This window comes from Rhinopithecus roxellana, chromosome 1 (genome assembly GCF_007565055.1).
Source record: "Rhinopithecus roxellana isolate Shanxi Qingling chromosome 1, ASM756505v1, whole genome shotgun sequence".
In the NCBI taxonomy this organism is placed as follows: domain Eukaryota; kingdom Metazoa; phylum Chordata; class Mammalia; order Primates; family Cercopithecidae; genus Rhinopithecus; species Rhinopithecus roxellana.
The window spans coordinates 195,547,825-195,571,103 of NC_044549.1; the positions used below are offsets into that span (position 1 = coordinate 195,547,825).

The 23,279-nt window shown below is 43.6% G+C and overlaps 1 protein-coding gene across 1 annotated transcript in view; it reads left to right on the forward strand.

Moving 5' to 3' along the window:
• Positions 1–22,872, forward strand: part of LOC115899696 (translation initiation factor IF-2-like) — a 44,943-nt gene extending 22,071 nt beyond the window's left edge. The window contains exons 3-4 of the mRNA XM_030938049.1: positions 21,510–21,749; positions 22,649–22,872. Coding sequence (XP_030793909.1) covers positions 21,510–21,536 — 27 coding nt within the window. The 3' untranslated portion in view covers positions 21,537–21,749; positions 22,649–22,872. The remainder of the gene's footprint in view (positions 1–21,509; positions 21,750–22,648) is intronic.
• The last annotated feature ends 407 nt before the right edge of the window (positions 22,873–23,279 follow it).

Sequence of the window (23,279 nt, forward strand, 5' to 3'; positions counted from 1 at the left end):
GGAGTTACCTGTTCACCTGAAATCCTGAGTACAATCACCTTGTTCTCTGAATGCTAGTCCTCCCATCCCTCTGTACACATTCCTTGCCCCATCCAGGTTCTTGGCTTTTCTCCTACACTCCATTCTTTCATCAGTGAGCACCCATTGTCCTTCCTTTATGTAGCTGGCAGGACTCTGCCCCTGCCTTCTGAGAGCTGCTGGAGAAATCACATAGTCACCTATCAATCCAGCATGGTGACCCTGTAAACCAGCATCGGCTGGGTCATAGGGTCCTTTTTAAAAAAATTTGAAACAGAGTCTCACTGTGTCACCCAGGCTGGAGTGCAGTGGCATGATCATGGCTCACTGCAGCCTTGACTTCCCTGGGCTCAGGCGATTCTCCCACCTCAACCTCCTGAGTAGCTGGAACCACAGGCATGCACCACTATACCTGGCTAATTTTTGTATTTCTTATAGAGATGAGGTTTCTCCATGTTGTCCCAGCTGGTCTAACTCCTGGGCTCAAGTGATCTGCCCGCCTCAGTCTGCTGAAGGGCTGGGATTACAGACATGAGCCGCTGCATCGGGCTCCTTTTGTGTTTCCTTAGTCTTCCCTCTGCCTTTTGCCATGATTACTGTTCTAGACTTTCCTTGTCTTTCTCAAACACTGTACCTCATGCTTGCCCTTGGCCTTTAGAAGCTGTCCTTAACAGCGTGAGCAGGAGCCACCAGGTGTTGTGCCTCCAGCCCTCATGCCCAGCCCTGTAAGGGCTGTTCTTCTGGTCTGCCTCCTGTTAGGTGAAGGAGGGGCCCTCTTCCTACCAGAGCTAGTTTGTGCCGCTGAGATAAATCCCATCCCACGTCCTCAGGAGCAGTGCTTGGTCCATTAGCCCCTCTCTGTCTCTTCAGCCTCATCCTGCCTGTGGCCTCCATCTCACCATCCTGTAACAGGCTCAGTTCTCTACCAGTTTTCTAGACCACATCCCCTGCAGCCATTGCTCTTCCCCCACTTCATTTCTGGTCTCACTAAAGTGTCTTCTTTCTCCTTTCCCTGACTCTCTTGCCATCAGACACCTGAGCCTATTATTCCAGCACCAATAACCCAGTGAATATGGTGCTAAGTCCATAAAACACCTTCTAGTTCTGGCATTCTTTGACCTTTGACAGCATGGTCTATAATACTCTCATTCTTTCCTTCTTAAAATACTATTTCCCTTGGCTTCTGGGAAGCTACGTCCTCTTGGCTTTCCTCCTACTTCTCCAACCAGCCCACCTTAATTTCCTTGTAGACTGCAGGCTCCTTTGCCTCCATTCAACCTTTGAATGTTGGTGTCCTTAGGGTGTGTCCTGGTGCCTTACCTGGCACACTGCTTCTGGTGATCTTGCCAGGCCAGTGTCTTTGTTGCCATCACTACCCAAATCTTGGTCCGGACCTGTCTCCTGAGCTCTGGACCTGTTCATCCACCTACATGCTCATTCCTCACCTCCATTGTAGCCTGTACAAATGCTGCCCGGCTGACCACCACTGCCATTACCTACTCCCTGCCACCCCCAAAGGAAAGGATCTGCCTGTGAGCAGTGACATGGAGGGCACCGCTGTTCTCAGCTGCTCAGGCAGGAACCAGGACCTTTTCCTGACACTCTCTTTTTGCTCTAGCCCCTTCTGGTCAGTCACCTCCCAGATCTGCCTGATTGCCCTGTTGGGCTTGGCTGCTCTAATGTTTTTTCTACTCTGGTGTTAGGTGACCTTCCTAAAGTGCAAATCGAATCCCATCACTCCCCTGCTTAAAATAGTTCAGGAGCTCCCCGTGGGGCAAAAGAGGCTGCTGCCTCTCCTCCCCTTGCTAAAGCCATTCAGAGCGTTTTCAGTTTTCTAATGGGCCGAGCTTCTCCCTTCTCCAGGACTTTGCTTCTGCAGTTACCTCTGCCTATATAGAGAACCCTGACCACTCCCAACCCCTACCTGGTTCTCTGCACAGCCTGTTCTGGCAGCTCCAGCTTGTTCTGGCAGTCTAGGTATTTCCTGCTCACCTTTTAAGTCAGACTTACGGTTGGCTTGGGAAGCCTTCCCTAACCCCAAGGGACCCATCTGTAGCAGCAGTTTTGACAGTGGCCGGGCACTGCTGATATTTTGGTCTGCGGCCCCTTGAAAGTAAAGGGCATCTGTGAGAGGCTTCATTTGGACAGTGGGGGACACACAGATGGCTGACCTGGCATCTGGCACTTGACCCAAAGGGCAGTTCTTGTCTGTGTATTACAGGGGCCAGAGGTGGTTGAGATCATTGCTCCCAAAAGATTGTAGGTTCCATGAGGGCAGGGATTTTTGTTGGATTCATTTTCTGCTCTATTCTTGGCACTAGCAATGCCTCATAGTAGTTCCTGGTACATAGTAGGTACTCAGTAAATATTTGTTGAATGACTAAAAAGTGAACTTTTCAATCTTCACTTGGTGAGTTTTCATGATACCCAATGTGTGTTCCTCTTACACCTCTTAGAAGTTGCTCTGTCTTTCTGCCAGGGTAGATAGACGGGCATGGATTTGGAAATGGGGACTGGCTCATTGGAGCAGGCTTTCTCTGCAGCCTTTCTGCTCTTTCCCCACACATTTTTGAACCTCTTGAAATCACAAGTTGTAATCACCAGAGCAGTGTAACAGAATTCCTGGGTCATGAGATAGCTGTGACTGTTCTGACTCATGTCACACAAGGGGAAAATTAGCGTGTTTCTAGTCCTAAGCGTTAGAGACTACCTAGACTTGACTCTGTAACAGTCAAATGCCTTTTAACCTTCTAGGGAGTTTATTTTACTTTTTATTTTCTATCTCTTTGAGACAGGGTCTCGCTCTGTCAAGGCTGGAGTGCAGTGGTGCAATCATAGCTCACTGTAGCCTCAAACTTTAGGGCTCAAGCAGTCCTCCTACCTCAGCTTCCTGAGTAGCTAGGATTACAGGTGCATGCCACCACACCTGGCTAATTTTTATTTATTCATTTATTCTGTTTTTGTAAATTTTATTATTTTTCTTTTTTTTTTTGCTGCTTGAATCAGCCTAATTTTTTATTATTTTGTGTAGAGATGAATCTCGCTGTGTTGTCCATGCTGATCTCAGACTCTTAGCCTCTAGCTATCTTCCCACCTTGACCTCCCAAAGCATCGAGATTACAGGCATGAGCCATCATGCTTTGAATTTAACCTGGCTGAGTGCAGTAGATAATGCTGTGGTACCACAGGGCAGAAATGTGCTATTGTTGTAGTGTGATACCATAGAAGCTGCTTTTAGAGTTTTAGGATTCAAGTAACTGATTAGGTAAGGTTCATCATCATTATTTTATTGGACAAATATTCATGGTATGTCGATTTTAGACCCATTTTCTTTAATGATCTTATTCACTGGCTTATGGTTTTGTTTTCGGCCTTCCCTCTAAGTAGACCAGAAGCTGCCAGAGGTCAGGGGACTCATCTGATGTTTCCTACAGATGTTCAGGACCTAGAGTGGTGCCTGGCAAGTGTTGAGTCAATAGCAGGCAGGGTACCGGGGATGGTGAGCAGGCATGTGATGCATAAACCCTCCTGGAGTTTACAATCTGGTAGTGTAGACAGATAGTAATGCAATTTCGCAAACAAATGTCAAGTTGTAATAGTGACAGTTTCTGTGGTAGAAACCATTGTTCTCAGAGGACTAACATAAGAGCTTTGGCTTAGCCAGGAGTTTGGGAAACCTTGCCAAGGGCTAAAGGAAAGGTACCCAGGTGCAGGGGATCTTATGACCTGTGTCTGGAGAGTATGTGTTAGAGGAAACAACTGGAGTGAAATTGGAATCACGTCTTTCTGTCTCTAAGAGCGGGTCCAGTCAAATGCCTCTCCTTTCTTAATGATGACAACAAACAACATTTAGTGAGTGTTTGTGTGGATGATAGCAGTATGGTGTTCCATCCTTCCAGTGATCCCGGAGTGGAGCCTGGGAAATCCATTAGAGGTCAGGTGGCTGGGTGAGGGGTTTGAGTCCAGATGGCCTCTCCTTCTTCCTGATGTGAATTGTGTGTGGTGTGATGTGTATGAGATACCATCAGCCCTAGATTCTTGAGAGGTCATTCAAAGGGATGCTACCCTGAAGCTGCTGGACCATGTTTAAGGGAAAGACAGGATTATAACATTGTCAGCCACTTGCCTGGCAGAGATTTGCCTCAGAGAGGTCAGTTGCCTTTTCTAATGCAGGACCTCAAATGGAAAGGGAGGCAGAGGGTCAGAGACCTCCCAGAGGCTTACAGCATGGTGGTGGCTTTAAAATCTTTTAAATTCATCTCTTTTCTAGGTGTGGTACAAGGGTTTTGGGATAGGGTCAGGAATACTGAATTGAATTGAATTTCTGTAGCTCAAAAAACCAAGGAGATATTGGTGTTTTTTTGAGGCAGGTTCTCACTCCGTCGTCCAGATTGGAGTGCAGTGGTGTGATCACAGCTCACTGTAACCTCAACCTCTGGCTCAAGTGATCCTTCCACCTCAGTTGGGACCACAGGCATGCGCCACAACATCTGGCTAATTATTTTTTAAAATTTTTTGTAGAGGCCGGGCACAGTGGCTCTTGCCTGTAATCACAGCACTTTGGGAGGCTGAGGTGGGTGGATCACCTGAGGTTAGGAGTTCAAGACCAGCCTGGCCAACATGGTGAAACCCTGTTTCTACTAAAAATACAAAAAAATTAGCTGGGCGTGGTGGCGGGCGCCTGTAATCCCAGTTACTTGGGAGGCTGAGGCAGGATAATTGCTTGAATCCGGGAGGCGGAGCTTGCAGTGAGCCGAGATTGGGCCATTGCACTCCTGCCTGGGTGACAGAGTGAGACTTCATCTCAAAAAAAAAATAAAATAAAATAAAATAAAGGGTTTATTTTTTATTTTTTTGTAGAGACAGTCTCCCTAATAAAAAGGGTTTTTTTTAATTTATTATTTTTTATTTTTTTGTAGAGACAGTCTCCCTATGTTGCCCAGGTTGGTCTCAAACTCTTGGGCTCAAGCAATCTTCCTGCCTTGGCCTCCCAAAGTGCTGGGATTGATTTTTTAAAATCAGCTTTGAGATTAATTCATATACCTTACAATTCATCCAATTAGTGATTTTTAATATATCATAGGATTGTGCAACTGTGACCACAATATTATTCTAGAACATTTTATCCCACATAAAAGATAATCCCATACTCATTAGCAGTAAATAGTCAATCCTCCCTCCCTCCATTCCCCAGCCCTAAGCAATCTCTAATCTATTTTCTGTCCCTGGATATGCCTATTCTGAACATTTCATGTAAATGAAATCATATATCATATGGTCTTTTGTCTTTGGCTTCTTTCACTTGGCATAGTGTTTTTAAGGGTTACCCTTGTTGTAGCATATAGCATTTCTGTTTATTTCCAAATATTAATCTGTCATATGAATATACCACATTTTATTTTCCATTCATCAGTTAGTTGATGGACGTTTGGGTTGTTTCCACTTATTATTTATTTATTTCTTGATATGATGCCTAGCTCTGTCACCCAGGCTGGAGTACAATGGCGTGATCTCAGCTTACTGCAACTTCCGCCTCCTAGGATCCAGCAATTCTCCTGCCTCAGCCTCCTGAGTAGCTGGGACTGCAGGTGCGCACCAACATGCCCAGCTAATTTTTGTATTTTTAGTAGAGACAGGGTTTTGCCATATTGGCCAGGCTGGTCTCAAACTCCTGACCTCAAGTGATCCTCCCACCTTGGCCTCCCAAATTGTTGGGATTACAGGCATGAGCCACCATGCCAGCTGTCAACTTATTATTCATTATCTTATAAATAATGCTGTGAACATTGTGTACAAGTTTTTGTGTGGATGGATGACATGTTTTCATTTTGCTAGAGTATATATCTAGGACTAAATTGTTGGTCATAGAGGGACTGCCAGACTGTTTTCCCATGTGTCTGCACCATTTTACATTTCCACCAGCAGTATATTATGGTTTCATTCTCCCTAGATCCTTGCCAAAATTTGTTATTGTTCATATGTTTGATTATAGGCATCCTAGTGGGTATGAAGTGCTATCTCATTGTGGTTTTGCATTTCGGGATGACTGATGATGTTGAGCATCTTTTGATGTGCTTATCGGCTATTTGTATATCTTTGGAGAAATGTCTATTCAGGTCCTTTGCCTATTTTTTTTTTTTTTTTTGAATTGTGAGAGTTGTTTATATATTCTGGATACATGTCCTTTATCAGATATAGGATTTGCATATATTTTCTTCTATGGATTGTCTTTCACTTTTTTGATGGTATCATTTACAGCACAACATTTTTAATTTTAATGAAATCTTATTTATTTATTTTTGGTCACATGTGCTTTTGGTGTCATATCTAAGAAATCATTGCCTACCTTAAGGTCACCAAGAGCTGCTACTTTTTATTAATTAATTTATTAATTATATAACTGCTCCTTGCAGAGCAGGGCTAACTCATAGGCATCGTGCCCCGAGTTGGTCTACTAATCTTTTCTGTTCTAAGAATGTTATAGTTTTAGCTCTTATATTCAGGTATGTGATCCATTTTGAGTTAATTTTTGTGAGGGAGGGGTCCAACTTTGTTCTGTGAGGTGAAGGTCCAACTTTATTGTTTTACATGTGGATATCTGATTATCCTAGTACCATTCGTTGAAAAGACTGTTCTTTCCATATTGAATTGTTTTATTGAAAATCAAATGATCATAAATGTAAGGGTTTATTTCTGGGCTCTTATTTCTGGGCCCTTAGTTCTAGTTCATTTATCTGTATATCCTATGCCAGTACCACACTGTCTTTTTTTTTTTTTTTTTTGAGATGGAGTCTCACTCTGTCACCCAGGCTAGAGTGTAGTGGCATGATCTCGGCTCACGGCAACCTCCACCTCCCAAGTTCAAGCAATTCTCCTGCCTCAGCCTCTTGAGTATCTAGGACTACAGGTGTGCACCACCATGCCCGGCTAATTTTTGTATTTTTAGTAGAGATGGGGTTTCACCATGTTGGCCAGGCTGATCTTGAGCCCCTGACCTTAAGTGATCTGCCTGCGTTGGCCTCCCAAAGTGCTGGATTACAGGTGTGAGCCACTGCGCCCAGCCACACTGTGTTGATTACTGTAACTGTGCAGTAGGTTTTGAAATTAGACAGTGTGAGTCCTCCAACTTTGTTGTTGTTGTTTTCCCCAAGATTATTTTGGCTATTTTAGTTTCCTTACATTTCCATATGAATTTTAAGACCAGCTAGTTAATTTATGCTTAAAAAAAAAAAAAAAAAGCTGGGACTTTTGGTAGGAGTTGCGTTGAATCTGTAGATCAATTTCAGGAGTATTGACATCTTAACAATATTAAGTCTTCCAATACCTGATCATGGGATGCTTTCCCATTTATTTAGACATTTTTTCATTTCTTTCCACATTGATTGTAGTTTTAGGTGTACAAATCTTTTGCTTCTTTTTGTTGAATTTATACCTAAGTATTTTATTCTTTTTGATGTTATAAATGGAATAATTTTCTTAATTTCATTTTTGGTATGTTTTTTGCTAGTGTATAAAAATACAACTGATTTGGTATGTTGATCTTATATCCTTCAACCTTGCTGAATTTGCGTATTTGTTCTAATAGTTTTTTAGCCGTTCCTTAGGATTTTCTATATGTAAGATAATGTCACGTACAAATGGTGATAGCTTTAATTTTTCCTTCTCAGTGTGAGGGCCCTTTTTTTCCCCCAATTGCTCTGGCTAGAACCTCTAGTACGATGTTGAATAGGAGTCGTAATAGTGGATGCCCTCCTGGTCATAGTGGCAAAATATTGAATATTTCACTGTTAAGTTTGATATTAGCGGTGGGTCTTTGATAGATACACTATGTTGGGTTGAGGAAGTTCCCTTCTACTTCTAATGTCTTTTTTTTTTTTTTTTTTTTTTTTTCCTTTTTGAGACGGAGTCTCACTCTGTCGGCCAGGCTGGAGTTGAGTGGTGCGATCTTGGCTCACCGCAGCCTCTGCCTCCCGGGTTCAAGCGATTCTCCTGCCTTAGCCTCCTGAGTCTGGGATTACAGGCACGTGCCACCACACCCGGCTAATTTTGTATTTTTTGTAGAGACAAGGTTTCTCCATGTTGGTCAGGCTGGTCTTGAACTCATAACCTCAGGTGATCCACTCGCCTTGGCCTCCGAAAGTGCTGGTGTTACAGGCATGAGCCACTGTGCCTGGGTAATTTTTGTATTTTCAGTAGTGACGGGGTTTTGCCATGTTGGCCAGGCTGGCCTCAAACTCCTGACTTCAGGTGATCCTCCCGCCTTGGCCTCCCAAAGTGCTGGGATTACAGATGTGAGCCATCGAGCCCGTCCTGTTTCTAGTATGTTGAATGTTTTTGTCATGAAAGGGTGTTGAATTTTGTCAAATCCTTTTTCTGCATCTATTGGGATGGTCATATATGTTGTGTCCTTTATTTTATTAGTATGGTATATCATAAATGATTTTTAGATTATTATTATTTTATTATTATTATTATTGTCTTGAGACAGGGTCTCACTTTGTTGCCCAGGCTGGAATGCAGTGGTGCAGTCTCAGTTCACTGTGGCCTCTGACTCCTGGGTTCAAGCGATTCTCATGCCTTAGCCTATAGAGAGTAGCTGAAATTACAGGCACGCACCACCACGCCTGGCTAATTTTTGTATTTTTGTGGAGATGGGGTTTCACCATGTTGGCCAGGTTGGTCTTGAACTCTTGGTCTCAAGTGATCTCCCCGCCTGGGCCTCCCAGAGTGCTGGGATTACAGATGTGAGCCACTGCACCCAGATACATTATTACATTACTTTAAAAAATATGTTTAAACTTCCATTAACGGAACTTTTTTTCTTTTCAATGACATAGAGACTTCTGAGTAGAAATTTCTTCTGCTTGCAAACTGTTTTTCAGTGAACCTGTGAAAACGATTGCTTCACAGTGTATGCTCCAGGATGGAATACAGTTCTTAATGTGGAGGGTGCACTAGCTCTTCCTCTCTCTGGGGCGGGTCATCTATTGTACTCACTGTTCTGATTACTTTCTCTAATATTTAAGTAGACCGTGACCTGTCATGATCTGGACGTGTGGCTAATTATACTTATCTCCTCATCTCATCTTCAAAAAAGAATGATCTCAGATTCTTATTACCAAAGGGTGTTGACTTCCTTTGTAAAGAATATTTTGGGAAGGATCCTTCTGTGGAGTTTGATCCTGGGGACTCTAACTTTGGAGTTCTTGCTGATCTTCCTCTCCCTTTAGGGGTAAGGATTAGTATATCTGCAGACATCTCCAAGCTTAAGCTTTGTCCTTGTGGGCTTATGGGCAGCAGCTAAGCAACCATTTCAAGGCACTCAGCTGTCCCATGGGTCTGTCTCTGCTTGTCACTGTCTCCTCTTGCCCTCCTTCTCCTCCCTCTCTCATTGCCCATTCCCCTTCTTTCTTCCCTTGTCCTCTTACCCGTCTCCTCCTTTCTGTCCCCCATTCCTCTTTCTCCTATCCCCTCACCGACTCCCACTCCCTCTCGCTGCTTCCCTCGTCCTCCTCTTCTTTCCCTCCTCCTTGTCCCTTTGCCTTTTCTCCTTCTAGTCCCCTCCTCCTGACCCCTGCCCTCCCTCTCTGCTTTTGTCTTGGGAATCCTTTGTCCCTGCTCTGACCCCATCTTCTCCACCCCTACCCCCAGCTCTGTGAGCAGACCTCTCCAGCTTCTGATGGATGTTATCTTTGGCTTTTTGCCTGTGTGTTTTTCCAGCTCCAGACCCTGTGTCTTGTTTTCTCCATGGAGTTGGGGAGTAAAGGGGATCCTGGTTTTCATGGTCCCAGGCAGGCTCTGTCTGCAGCATTTGGCCATTTCTTAGCCAGTCCCTGGCTTTTTTTCTTGGTATCCCCCGTTCTCCCAGTGGCCTGTTAGGATGACAGGACCCACCCCCTCCCCCTGCCACCCCAACTCCCCAGAGGGGGCACAGGTTTGAAAGAGGACTATGCTTTGGTCTCTTAAGAACACTTGATTACTTGACAGACAACCTTCTATACCTTATAGTTGGTGGGAGGCCAACTTTTTTTTTTTTTAATTACTTTTAAATTTATTATAAATAAAACAAAATTATTTCTGTGGTCAAGTTTGCTATTTTGAAAATTGGAACTCATGTGTTTGTCATCTGCTGGTGGGCCCTGGCCCTGGGCAGAAGCCCAGCTTTCAGGTAGCCTAAGGCACTGGATTGTTTGATTTTGGATCTTAAAGTTGATTTTGAAATTTTAAATCCATTTTTCAGTTCTGCCTCAGTGTCCAGTCTGTCCTTTTCATCCCTATCTGCTTTCATGTATGTATTTATTTATTTATATTTTGAAACAAGGTCTTGCTCTGTCACCCAGACTGGAGTGCAGTGGCACGATCACAGCTCACTGCAACCTCTGCCTCTCAGGCTCAAGCAGTCCTCCCACCTCAACCTCCCTAGTAGCTGGGACCACAGGTGCACACCACCACAGTTGGCTAATTTTTTGTATTCTTAGTAGAGACAGGGTTTCACCATGTTACCCGGGCTGGTCTCGAACTCCTGAGCTCAAGAGATCCACCTGCCTCAGCCTCCCAAAGTGCTGGGAATACAGAAGTGAGCCATTGTACCTAGCCCATTTTATTTTCTTGAAGGCCATTTGAATGTTAGTTGTGTTAAATGGAAGGAGTTTTCTCTGTTTAAGAGGACAACTTTCCTAGAAAGTAGAGTCAACAAATCGCATTTGCAGAGGTTGGGCTCTGGAGCCAGAAGGCTCAAGTTCAAGGCTATCTGTGCCACTTGCCAGCTGTGTGTGGTTGTTTCTTGAGCTCCCTGGTAGAGCCGATGTGGGAGCCTCCTCCATCTGCATGGGGAGACGGGGAGGTGCTACAGGTTAAATGCTTATTAATAAATGCTCTGTTTGTTATTAAGAAGATTTCATGGCAAAGATCAACCACTGAAACAGCCACGAGTCTGCTGCCAATTTTCTCTATTTTCTTTCCTGTGCTCTGTTTTTTTCACTTGAATTACATGATTTCTCTGGATTTTTATGTTACCTTAGTTTTGGAAGCTAGAGCTACAAAACCAGTGTACTTAAGAAAATAAAATCTTTGCCAGCTGATGTTTGTGTGTTTTTTTAAATAATTTTTTTTTCCTAATCAGTAAATTGGATGTGGCAATTTTGAAATGTGATTAAAATTTTTCACAGGAGAAATCTATTGTTACCATAAATGTATACACTTGAGGATGCATTTCATAGTGCATTACTTCTCTACAAACATGTTTTTTTTTTTTTTTTTTTTAACCCTATTTAGAAGCTGAACTCATGCTTCTGTTAAAGGAAACCTACTATGGGAACTATTTGAGGGTAAAAATTTTGAAGGAAGAATCACATTGTTACTCGTTTAAGCCATAAACCCAGGCCAGGCACGGTGGCTTACGCCTATAATCCCAGCACTTTGGGAGGCTGAGGTAGGCAGATCACCTGAGGTCAGGAGTTTGAGACCAGCCTGGCCAACATGACGAAACCCTGTCTCTACTAAAAATACAAAAATTAGCCAGGCATGGTGGCGCATGCCTGTAATCCCAGCTATTAGGGAGGCTGAGGCAGGAGAATCTCTTGAACCTGGGAGGCAGAGGTTGCAGTGAGCCGAGATCATGCCACTACACTCTAGCCTGGGCGACAGAGCAAGACTCAGCCTCAAAAAACCCAAAAAACATAAACCCAATGTGCTCTGTGAGGTGGTGGGTCAGCATGGATCTGATCCTAGGTGGTGGGAAAATACCCTTTGCCTAATGCTAATGCTTAAGGTCTGGCTGCTGAGTGCACCTTGTACGGGCTTTGAAGAGATGGGAGTAGGTGGCATTTGCTGGACTTGAATTTACACCTGTGGTTGGGACCCAGGACCCAGACTGGCTATTTGGGGACTGGGAGTCCAGTTCTTACCCCCACCAGCAGTTACTCTGTGATTCTAAGGCAGTGCCGTCTGGCTACCACCCTTAGCAAGACTCTTTTGCCTGGGATGGTTAGATATCAGGCTGCTGTTTTAGTAAATTGAAATACTTTATAACGTGCTTTATTCTCCGAATCAGGGTTATACTCCAGGGCCATTGCTATAATTGCTTATTAGCATATACAGACAGTTAGAAAAATCTGTTTATTTGAGCTTTTTGCTTATGTGGACTTTGGATAATTGAGCGATTCGGTATATTATATAGTGGGAGTCCTTGTGCCTACAACATCTCTAATCCTGCAAAGAATGACCCTCTTCACCCTACCGCCCTTTGTCTTATGTCAAGCTGGTATCTAAGCCAGTAATGTGTGTTCTGGGCCAGTGGTCCCTAAACTGAGGGGCAACCGGATAAAAACTGGAATCTTACATGGGTAGCAGATTACCAGATTTGGAACTGGAAGCTTTGCTTGCTTGATAATCATGGTTTTATCTGAGCAATTTTTGCAATTTTGTATCTTTTTGTTGATCTAAATCTTCTGTAGAGCACATTTGGAAAAAACAAAGATCACACATAAGTTTTAAACCATTCAGGAACTCCTAAGACACCCTTAGAAGGCCATAGCCTGGGAAGGGTGGGAATGGGGCCACGTCTCTACGGCAGGGTAGAGTTAGAGGAATGAGGGTTTCTGTGGATTTTGGTGGCCCTTTGGCCATCTCGCCTGGCTGCCTGGGCTTCCCCTCTGGAGGGATTTATTGGTTCATCTAACAAACCAGAGGATAAATGAGCTGGTGCCTAGAGTTCTTCTGACTTTAGTATCCCCACTGCTGGGAAGATGGAATGAAGAGGATGTCTACAGAGTGCTTGGAGCCTTTCTGAAGGGAGAAGATTAATCACTATGTTTACCGTTGTCAAGTCTGATGTAGACTAGAAGGCACAGTGTCTGCTAGAATTTATAGTACTTATTTTGGGTGGAAGAAGTGTAAATTTTTCCCCCTAAAACTAACTCGCCATCATAACCCCTAAGTACTAATGGTGCTAATTGAGTAGTTTTCTCTTCCTTTTCAATGTGTGCATGCTTTTTGTTTATTGATTCTGGATTTCATGAGCTTTGGTATTTATTTCCTGAATGCCCTGAACTAACTGTATTTTTTTAAAATTAAGATGGCCTCAATTTCATTTATTTTTAAAGGGGTTATGGAAACAAATTAAAATGGAAGATACTTATAGGTATATCTTATCTGATTTAGGGTAACATTTTAATACTTACTATTTAAATTCATTCTTTAAGTTAAATATGGCCAAGGTATTAGCTTGTACTTTTAAAAAGGAAAAGCTGTTCTAAAAATGCGTAATTATGTACCTGAATTGTCTTCATATGTTTAAAGGAGACAAGAGGAGTATAAGTACTCTCACAAAAGCTGGTCTTTTTTTTTTTTTAAATCTGCCACCCAGGCTGGAGTGCAGTGGCATGATCATAGCTCACTGTAGCCTTGAACTCCTGGGCTCAAGTGCTCCTCCCACCTCAGCCTTCCAAGAAGCTGGGACTATAGGTACACGCCACTGTGCCTGGGTGATTTTTTTTTTTTTAACTTTTTGTAGAGATGGGGTCTTGCTTTGTTTCCCAGGCTGGTCTTGAACTCCTGGCTTTAAGCCACATTCCTGCCTTAGCCTCCCAGTGTTGGGATTACAGGCATGAGCCACCACATCTGGCCATAAAAGCTGATCTTTAGCAGATCTGAAAGGTAGAAAAATTGACTTATAGGTTTACTTTTTCTAATTTCTGTCCCACACTTCTAGGTTTGGCATTCATTGGGTAAAGTCGGGACAAAAGAAGGAAGATGGAAACTCTGGCACCCATAGATGTGAAAAATTAGCCCACAGATACCTATAGTTAACTTTAATGTAAAATAATGACTATTTTTGTGTTCCAACCTATTTTAAAGGTTCCAATTATTTAGGAAAGAGATGGAAGTAAGAAACTATCCCAAATCATACTACCCAGAAATACTTAATGTTGGTAACAGGGAATATCTTGCCAGGGAATCTTCTGTGTGTGTTACATCTGCCTGACTTTATTTTTAAATAATTCCTTTTAATTAAGGCAATCATATGCATGTAGCTTTTTAAAACACTCCCCCTCCCATCTTTTTTTTTTTTTTTTGGTAAAATCACATACAGATACAGAAAGCCACACAAAACAGTAATAAGATGGGGAATTATAAGATAAATCCTTGTATAATAAACATCCAGGTCAGAAAATAGAACTTTGCCAGCTTCCTTAGCATCTCCCCTCCAAGAGTAATTGCCATCATTTTATCATAATCTCTAGGCAAAATTTTGCCTATTCTTAAGAGCTTGATATGTATGTTGTCTTTTTCAATCTGCAGGTCCCTCTCCAGGCCTTTCTTTTCCTTACGTTTTATCTACTGAGAGATAGGCTGTTGGACCTGTAGAGTTTACCACGGGTCTGAAATAACTTTACTTTTGTGCATACTCAAAGTGCACAAAAGTAAAGTTTTGGGATTGCAGGCATGAGCCACGACAGTGCCCAAGAGTAATGTCAGCATGGCTCTCAGTTCAATGTATTTCCTGCCAATTCCATGTATGTGGTTTTAAAAAAGTCAAATGCTACTCATTGGTCACTGAAAACCACCGTGGGTTCCATTCTGTGTTCCACCTGCTCTACCTTTAGTCTTGTTCCCGAAAAGTCACTGGTCACTGTTTCTGACTTATAGCTTTTTCTTTTCCTTCAGTTACAGTTCTTTTTTTCTTCTCCAGTTTTTTTTTTTTTTGAGACAGGGTCTTTCTCTGTCACCCAGGCTGGAGTGCAGTGGTGCGATCTCAGCTCACTGCAACCTCCACCCCGGGCTCAAGGGGTCCTCCCTTCTCAGCTTCCTGAGTAGCTGGGACCACAGGCGCACACCAGCACACCCCACAACAATTTTTATATTTTTAGTAGAGATGGGGTTTCCCCATGTTGCCCAGGCTGGCCTTGAGCTCATGAGCTCAAAGCAGTCCACTTGCCTCAGCCTCCCAAAGTGCTGGGATTACAGACGTGAGCCACTGCGCCTGGCCTGCCTCTGTAGTTCTAAATAATATCCTTGTACATGGGACATTATTATTTTTATTTTTTGAGACAGGGTGTGTCACTCTGTTCCCCGCTCTGTTGAGCTCACTGCAGTCTCAACCTCGTGGCCTCAAGCAATCCTTCTGCATCAGCCTTTTGAATAGCTGGGATTACAGGCACCCACCATCAAGCTTAGGTATTTTTGGGGGTTTTTAGTAGAAATGGAGTTTTACCATGTTGCCCAGGCTGGTCTTGAACTCCTGGACTCAAGTGATCCACTCATCTTGGCCTTGCAGGCCTGAGCCACTGCACCCAGCAGGGATGTTATTTTTATTCTGCTCTCATGCTTGACTGCTAGTTGGAATGGATGTGGAATTCTAGGTTGAAATAATTTTCCCTCATAGTTCTTTTAACCTCCTTTTGTTGAGAAGTCTTTTACCATCTTGGTTCCTGTTCCTTTTTTATGTCATTCATTTTTATTTCTCTGAAAGCTTTTACAAATATCTAAATTTTGGGGTGCTGAGTGGGCCTTTTAAAATTCATTATGCCAGGCATTCACTCAGTGGGCCCTTTCCATCTATTTTTGAAAATTAATTTAAAGGGACTTCCCCTTTATCTGCAGCTTTCTCTAAATCCTGGGCCAACATCTGCAGCTTGTTTTCTTGCTTTGGCTCTCCTTTCTCCACATGGCCAGCTTGAACAGCTAAGTGGCTATTCGATGGCCCACGACCTGAGTAAACTGGCCTTCAAAGGCTCAGAGGAGATGGCTAGCCCTTTGCTTCTTACACTTGAATGAGCCATTATGAGAAAGAAGGGATGGGAACTCTCAGTGATCTGGGAGACTGAGAGACCTTTATCTTTTAAGACATGAAAGACAATGGAGGTCTGGCTGCTTCACCCCCAGTTCCCAGAATATAGTCCTGGTGGCTATCCAGATGTGTGTGGCTGAGATTTATTTCCTTCTTAAACTTATTCCCCTTTGAGCCCTATCTTCTCTACTATCTAGTGACGTGACTCATTTGGAAGCCACCCTGTGCCCTTGTGATATGACAGCTTAGCATGTGACCAGCTTTTGAATGATTAAATCTGCAGACTCCATCAGAAGCAAAGAGTAATCCGTGAAGTCCAAACTCACAAAGTAGTTAAAGATGATTGTAAATTCAAGAAACGCCACCTGGGCGGGTCTCTAAGGGACATAGCGTCAGCCCTGTGCTGAACAGTCCATTGTGTCATATGTTAGGGATTATGTGGCTTGACATTAGTTGCTCTTTCAGCAGTAGCCCTCAGTATAGTCCCCAGCCAGTACCATCAGCGTCACTGGGAACTTGTCAGAAATGCAAATTCTTGGGTCTTACTTCAGACCTCAGAAACTCAGGCATGGAGGCCCAGCAATCTGTATTCTAACAAGCCCTTCAGGAGGTTCTGTTGCTCTTTACTGGTTTAGATGATCTTGTAGACTGGTGCAAAAGTCAGTCCTTCTGGGTTTGGGGGTTGCTCCCACATAGCCTGGAAAGGCAACAGTAGTCTCATCTGAGGCTTCCTCAGGGAAATAACCCTCCAGCTTAAGGCCCCTTATGCTGTTGTTGAGCGGATTCAGCCTCTGATTTAGGAAAGCAGTCAATTGGAGCAAAAAGCATGATTCAGTCTTGAAGGAAAAAAATAACTTGGGTTACTCTGCGTCATGTGAAGAAGTAACTGGGTCTGCGTGTGGATGCCAGTGATAACAGTTGGCGTGCTGGGGATTTCCTTCTAATCTTTATTCTGTGTGCATGCAGGATGTGCGTTTAACCTAGTTGGGATCCCATTGTATGCATTGTTCTGTATTACCCCCTCCGCCGTTATGAAGGAGTCCCTGACACCACATTAAGGACTGAGGTGGTAAGGGCCCCAGGATGTCAGTGGCTGTCAGAGGTCCTCAACTCTGAGAAAATTGGTGGCTGAATGCATAGGCGCCGAAGAAGTCATTTTCCCAAGGCATTTGGAGTTGTTGGTGCTACTGGCACATTTTGGACCTCTGTTAAGGGGAAAGACAGGAGGAACTGACTGACTGGGCTACTCCATTGCCATTTAGATTTCCTGACTCTGCAAACTGGCTGAATGTTGCTTTTTCATGTGCTGCCTGGACTAAAGCTGTCTGATTCTTTCCTCCTGAACAATGGCTGTTTTTATGAGATCTTGCTTCTCCCAGGCAGTGGCCCACACAGTGAAGTCTTTTCTTTCCCGTTTGTGTAAGCTAGTGGACCTTATGGACTCTGTCTGGCTGACTTTTCTCTAATGTTTGCAGTTCATGTAGTGTGGTAGCTGAGCTCATTTTTTGTGTGAAGAAAAAGAAAAGGTAGATGATGGACCTCCTCCCCCTCCCTGCCTCTAGAAAAAAAGGCACTCAGTGAGAGAGAAAAGACTGCAGTCCCATTCAGAATCTCCGCTGGGGGATGGCAAAGGGGGAGGGTAAAAGAGGACCCTTAGGGCAAGTGACTGTTCTGGGGATGGGGTGGGGAGTCACCCCTTTTGGGGGAACTGGGGATACTTTGTGTAGGGCCCCATTCTGTGGTAATGGACTTCTTTCCTCCTGGACCCTGGTGAAGGCTGGAGAAATCTGTATTACAGAAGCCACTGCCTCCTCACCCCGCCACCAGGATCTAGGCCCAGAGGAGCTGGCAAAAGCTGGGTTGGCACCCACACCCAGGGCCTGCCTGAGCCAAGTCCACGCTGCCCCTGCCTGACCTGGGCTGGTCAAGTAGAGTAGGCCTGAACTGCCCGGGTGAAGGAGTATCCCAAGTCCATCATACTGCCTTTCCCTCCCTCACCAAGGGAAAACGAAACCCCACGCGCTGAGGGGTTACCTTTGATGGATTGACTGCTCATCCCACACAATTGGGACCACAATCTCTGGCCCTGCAATCAGTCTCCCCTACTCTGATACTTGCTTAAGCTGTGACAAAAGATATTTGGATGCACAGAGGTCTCTTTTGAGTTTAATTGGAATTTCTTTTTTTTTTTTTTTTTTTTTTTTTTTTGAGACAGAGTCTCGCTCTGTCGCCCAGGCTGGAGTGCAGTGGCTGGATCTCAGCTCACTGCAAGCTCCGCCTCCCGGGTTCACGCCATTCTCCTGCCTCAGCCTCCCGAGTAGCTGGGACTACAGGCGCCCACCACCTCACCCGGCTAGTTTTTTGTATTTTTTAGTAGAGACGGGGTTTCACCGTGTTAGCCAGGATGGTCTCGATCTTCTGACCTAGTGATCTGCCCGTCTCGGCCTCCCAAAGTGCTGGGATTACAGGCTTGAGCCACCGCACCTGACCTGGAATTTCTTTAAGCACTCTGGCTCTCTCTGAATCTTCCCTGTTCCCTAAGACCGATATTGTGGAGTCAGTAGATTTAGTGAGCACCTGCTAATGTTACCATTGGGGTAAGCGACCTGTCCTTATAAAGCAGGCTAACATTTGAGTATGTATCCGTGCATGGGCTCTCGTAGAACTGTGTCCATCTATAGCAGTAATGACAGCTATAATGAATTTCATTATTTACCTGAATAACAAAATATTCAGGGATCCTTGTGTGCTAAGTACTGTGCTAAGTGTTTTGTCAACATAATAAATACTTGTGAAGTGAATGTCCTCCTTCAGTCCCCCCTTTGACTGGAGAGTCAGGCCTGGCTGGTTTCATGGTCCAACCTGCTGTCCTTCCTCATCTGGTGCCCTAGCCCAATAGGCAAAGGCAAGGAGAGGCAAGTACAGGGTGTACCTCTAGAGCCTTGCAAGCCAGAATCAGGAGGTGGGAAGCCATAGGTGAGTTTAAGCAGGTGAATCATAAAGAACTCACCCCAGGTCACCTCACCAGCAAATCAGTTACATAGCCAGACCAAGAACCAAGGACTTCACATTTCTACCTAGCCTGGTGCCTGGAAGAAGAAGCATTCATTCCATTGGAAGACTCAGTTGTTTTCTATAAAAACGACCTTCTCCTCTTTTACCACCATCATACTTGTTCACAGCATGGTAGAAATATTTTCATGTTATTTTATATATGGTAGAAATTGTATGTATGGTGAAAAGTGGAAATAACTTTTTTATTCTGTGAAGCAAATATAACTAAGTCAGCAAAAGTTAAATCATTCTCCATTTTGCAAACTAACCATTGCCACGATTATCTTTGAACTTTTGTTAATAATACATCAGCTGGGTATGCCCAAAGCTGTAGACTTAATTTTTTTTTTTATTTTTAAAATGATCTACAGCAAACTAGATTTTTTTTTTTTTTTTTTTTTTTTTGAGACAGAATCTCACTCCGTTACCCAGGCTGGAGTACAGTGGCGCGATCTTGGCTCACTGCAACCTCTGCCTCCTAGGTTCAGGAAATTCTCCTGTCTCAGCCTCCATAGTAGCTGGATTTACAGGCATGCGCCACCACACGCAGCTAATTTTCGTATTTTTAGTAGAGACAGGGTTTTGTCATGTTGGCCAGCTGGTCTCAAACTCCTGACCTCAAGTGGTCTGTCCTCCTTGGCCTCCCAAAGTTCTGGGATTACAAGAGTGAGCCACTGCACCCAGCCTGAATTTTAACACATGTATATAGAGTCATGTAACCACCACAAGGATACAAAATAGTTCTAACACCCCAAAGAAACTGCTGAGAAACTCTCCCATAGACTTTTAAAAAAACTTTGTTAAAATAACAGCTTTATTGAGATATAATTAACGTACCATTCAGTTGTCACATCTAAAGTATGGAATTCTCTGGTTTTCAGTGTATACAGAGTTGTGCGATATCACCATAGCAAATCTTATTTGATTTTTTGAGACAGGTTCTCCTGCTCTGTTGCCCAAGCTGGAGTGCAGTGGTGTGATCATGGGTCACTGCAGCCTTGACCTCTTGGGCCCAGGCAATCCTCCCATATCAGCTTCCTGAGTAGCTGAGATCACAGGTGTGTGCCACCATGCCCTGCAGCTTTTCTAATTTTTTGTAAAGATGGATTCTCCTTATGTTACCAAGGCTGATCTTGAATTCCTGGCCTCAAGCAATCCTCCTTCCTCAGCCTGCCAAAGTACTGAGATTATAGATGTGAGCCACTGTGCCCGGCCATCCACAATAAATTTTTTTTTTTTTGAGACAGAATCTTGCTCTGTCACCCAGGCTGGAGTACAGTGGCGCAATCTTGGCTCACTGCAACGTCCGCCTCCTGGGTTCAAGCGATTCTCTTGCCTCAGCCTCCCGAGTAGCTGGGACTACAGGCGCATGCTACTATGCCTGGCTAATTTTTTGTATTTTTAGCAGAGATAGGGTTTCACCCTGTTAGCCAGGATAGTTTCGCTCTCCTGACCTCGTGATCTGCCCGCCTTGCCCTCCCAAAGTGCTGGGATTACAGGCGTGAGCCATCACGCCTGGCCCATAATAAATTTTAAAACACTTTCCTCACCCCCAAAAGAAACCTTGTATCCATTAGCAGTTACTCCCCATTTCCCCCAGTCCTCTAGCCCCAGGCAACTACTAACCTACTTTATGTTTATATAGACTTTCCTCTTTTGGACGTTTGTTATAAATGGAATCATACAATATGTAGTCCTTTGTGACTGACTTTTTTCACTTAGCATAATGTTTTCAGGGTTCACCCATGTTGTAGTAGGTATCAGTACTTCATTCCTTTTTATTGCTGTATAATATTCCATTGTTATGTATTTTTAATATTTTGTTCATTCATTAGTTGGTAAACTTTTGGATTATTTCCACTTTTTGGCTCTTGTGAATAATGTTGCTATGAACATCTGTAGACTTTTTTGTTGTGGACATTTGTTTTCATTTCTTTATGTTGATACCTATGAGAGGAATTGCTAGATCATGTGGTAACTCTGTTTTTAACATTTTGAGGAATTGCCAGACTGTTTTCTAAAGTGGCTGCACTATTTTACATTCCCACCAGCAGTGTGTGAGAGTTCCAGTTTGTTCATGTCCTTACCAATGCTTGTTATTGTCTGTCTTTTTGGTTATGGACATCCTTATGGGTATGAAGTGGTATCTCATTGTGGTTTTGATTTGCATTTTCCTAGTGGTTAATGATATTGAGCATTTTTTCATGTGCTTGTTGACTTTTGAAGTTATTATTGAAATAATTCTTGGATAACAGGTGTTGAAAATACTTCAACTTAAACAGAAATATTTTCTTTCATATAATTGATTTTAAAATTATGTTGAGCAAAGTTATTAGCTGATTATTAAATAGATTATTTTACCTTGGAGAATTATTAGAAATTTTGAAATTAAAAGCATTCTTTCGTTCACTGAGAAATCTAGAAGAAAGGTTTAAGATTCCCACTTTTTAATATTATCCCAAGTGCAACATTAAAGTATGCATTTTTCATATCTTAACCTTTAAATGTATGCCATGTTAGGATACAATATTGAGTGCTTGTAAATTTTTGAATTCACAGTCCTTTTTTCTGGCCCTGATTGTAATAATAGACTGTTCTACATCCTTCTTAATACCTTTTAGCTCAACATTTCTATTTCCAATATTAGGATTTTAAAAATAAAAATCTTGTGTAAGAGACAGAGCAAAGTACCAAGATTGCCTCAGCTAGAGGAGCCAGTTTTCTGTGGATTTGGACCAACCTGTAACCTGAGCCGTGCACAGCTGCCATGAATAGAACAGGGGCCTGGTGAAGGGCACCTTCTGCCACTTTGGCCGATTCAGATCCAGCAACCTCCTGGCTGGCAGTGATCATGAAGATGGGAACTAGGGCACCGGTGCATTTTAAGGTACAGTAATTAAAGGCACTCTGAATTACTCTTTGCTGTTTAGACCACCTGGGCTGTCCAGTGCTACTTTGGATACCAAGGAATATGGAATATTCTTATGTAAATATGGATGGACCATGAGCTCCTGGAGGGCTGGAATCCAGTTTTATGCAATTGTTTTCTCCACAAAGAACCTACTGACAGTAGATTCATGGTGCTGCTGCTTGAATGAAGGAAGGAAGGAGGGAAGGAATGAACGGTGAATGATAGGAGTAACAAATTGATTGCCAGTTCACATCCATCTCTGCCACACTTTCATCTTTCCTAATAGAAGCCAGATTTCGTTCCATTCTTAAGCCTCCTTTGCAGCATGCTGGAGTAGGGGTTGAGGAGGCGTCCGGTGGGTATTGATTGGTCCGAGCCAATCACAGTGGTCCTGTTCCCTCTGCTGTAGTTTTGACTGGGCCGACTGGGATCAGAACAAGTCGGCTGCAGTTTCCTGGGGAGGGTTTTGTCATGTTTGCCGGTGATGCTATATCTGCTGCCCTCATCTTGTGATCTGAGGAGAACCTGCCGGAAGGCGAGCGCTGACCTGCTGCTGTGTGTGGCCAAGCAGAAAGGGAGCGGACCAACTTAGATTCTGGGGTTGGCTCCGTCTCATTTGCATCTTGGGCAGGCCACATGTCTCTCCTCCATCAAGGGTCCTGTAACCTGGAGAACTCACCCTGGTTCACCTGACATGAAGCCCACACCATGTTAATCAGTTTGTGCTTTTATTCTTAAGTATTTGAAGAAACCAGAAAATACAACCAACCGAAAGGCGTTTTCATTTTAAATGCCTGTAAACCCGAACATGTCATTTAGTGAACTTCCTTGTAAAGCTGAACTCAAACATCATTTCCTCTCTTACTGCTTCCCAGGTTTGCCCTTCGCCCCTTGGTTGGGTTATTTTTACCACCTTTGAGCTCTTCTGATTTGGCTGCTGCTTCTCTTACTGCTCTGCCACAGTGCACCTTTTGTTGGGAAGTCAGACCTGTGGCCAGCTTTTGGGTAAAATACTCCTTGGAGCCTCCTCATCTTTAAAATATAGATAATACTCATGTACCCTGGAAGTTGTGGAGACTGACGAAGATAAGGTTTGTTTGTAAGTATACTTTCGCCCTTAAATTTCGTTTTATCACGTTCATCTTTATTTTGATAACTGAGGGCTGGAGGGAACCTTTATTTATTAATTTAATTTAATTAATTTATTTTTTGAGACAGCTCTTGTTGCCCAGGCTGGAGTGCAGTGGTGTGATCTTGGCTCACTGCAACCTCTGCCTCGCGGGTTCAAGCAATTCTCCTGCCTCAGCCTCCCTGGTAGCTGGGATTACAGGCTCCCGCCACAACGCTCAGCTTATTTTTTATGTATTTTTGGTAGAGACGAGGTTTCACCACGTTGGCTGGGCTGGTCTGGAACACCTGACCTCAGATGGTCTGCCCGCCTCAGCCTCCCAAAATGCTGGGATTACAGGCAAGAGCCACCACGCCTGGCCTGGAGGGAACCTTTAA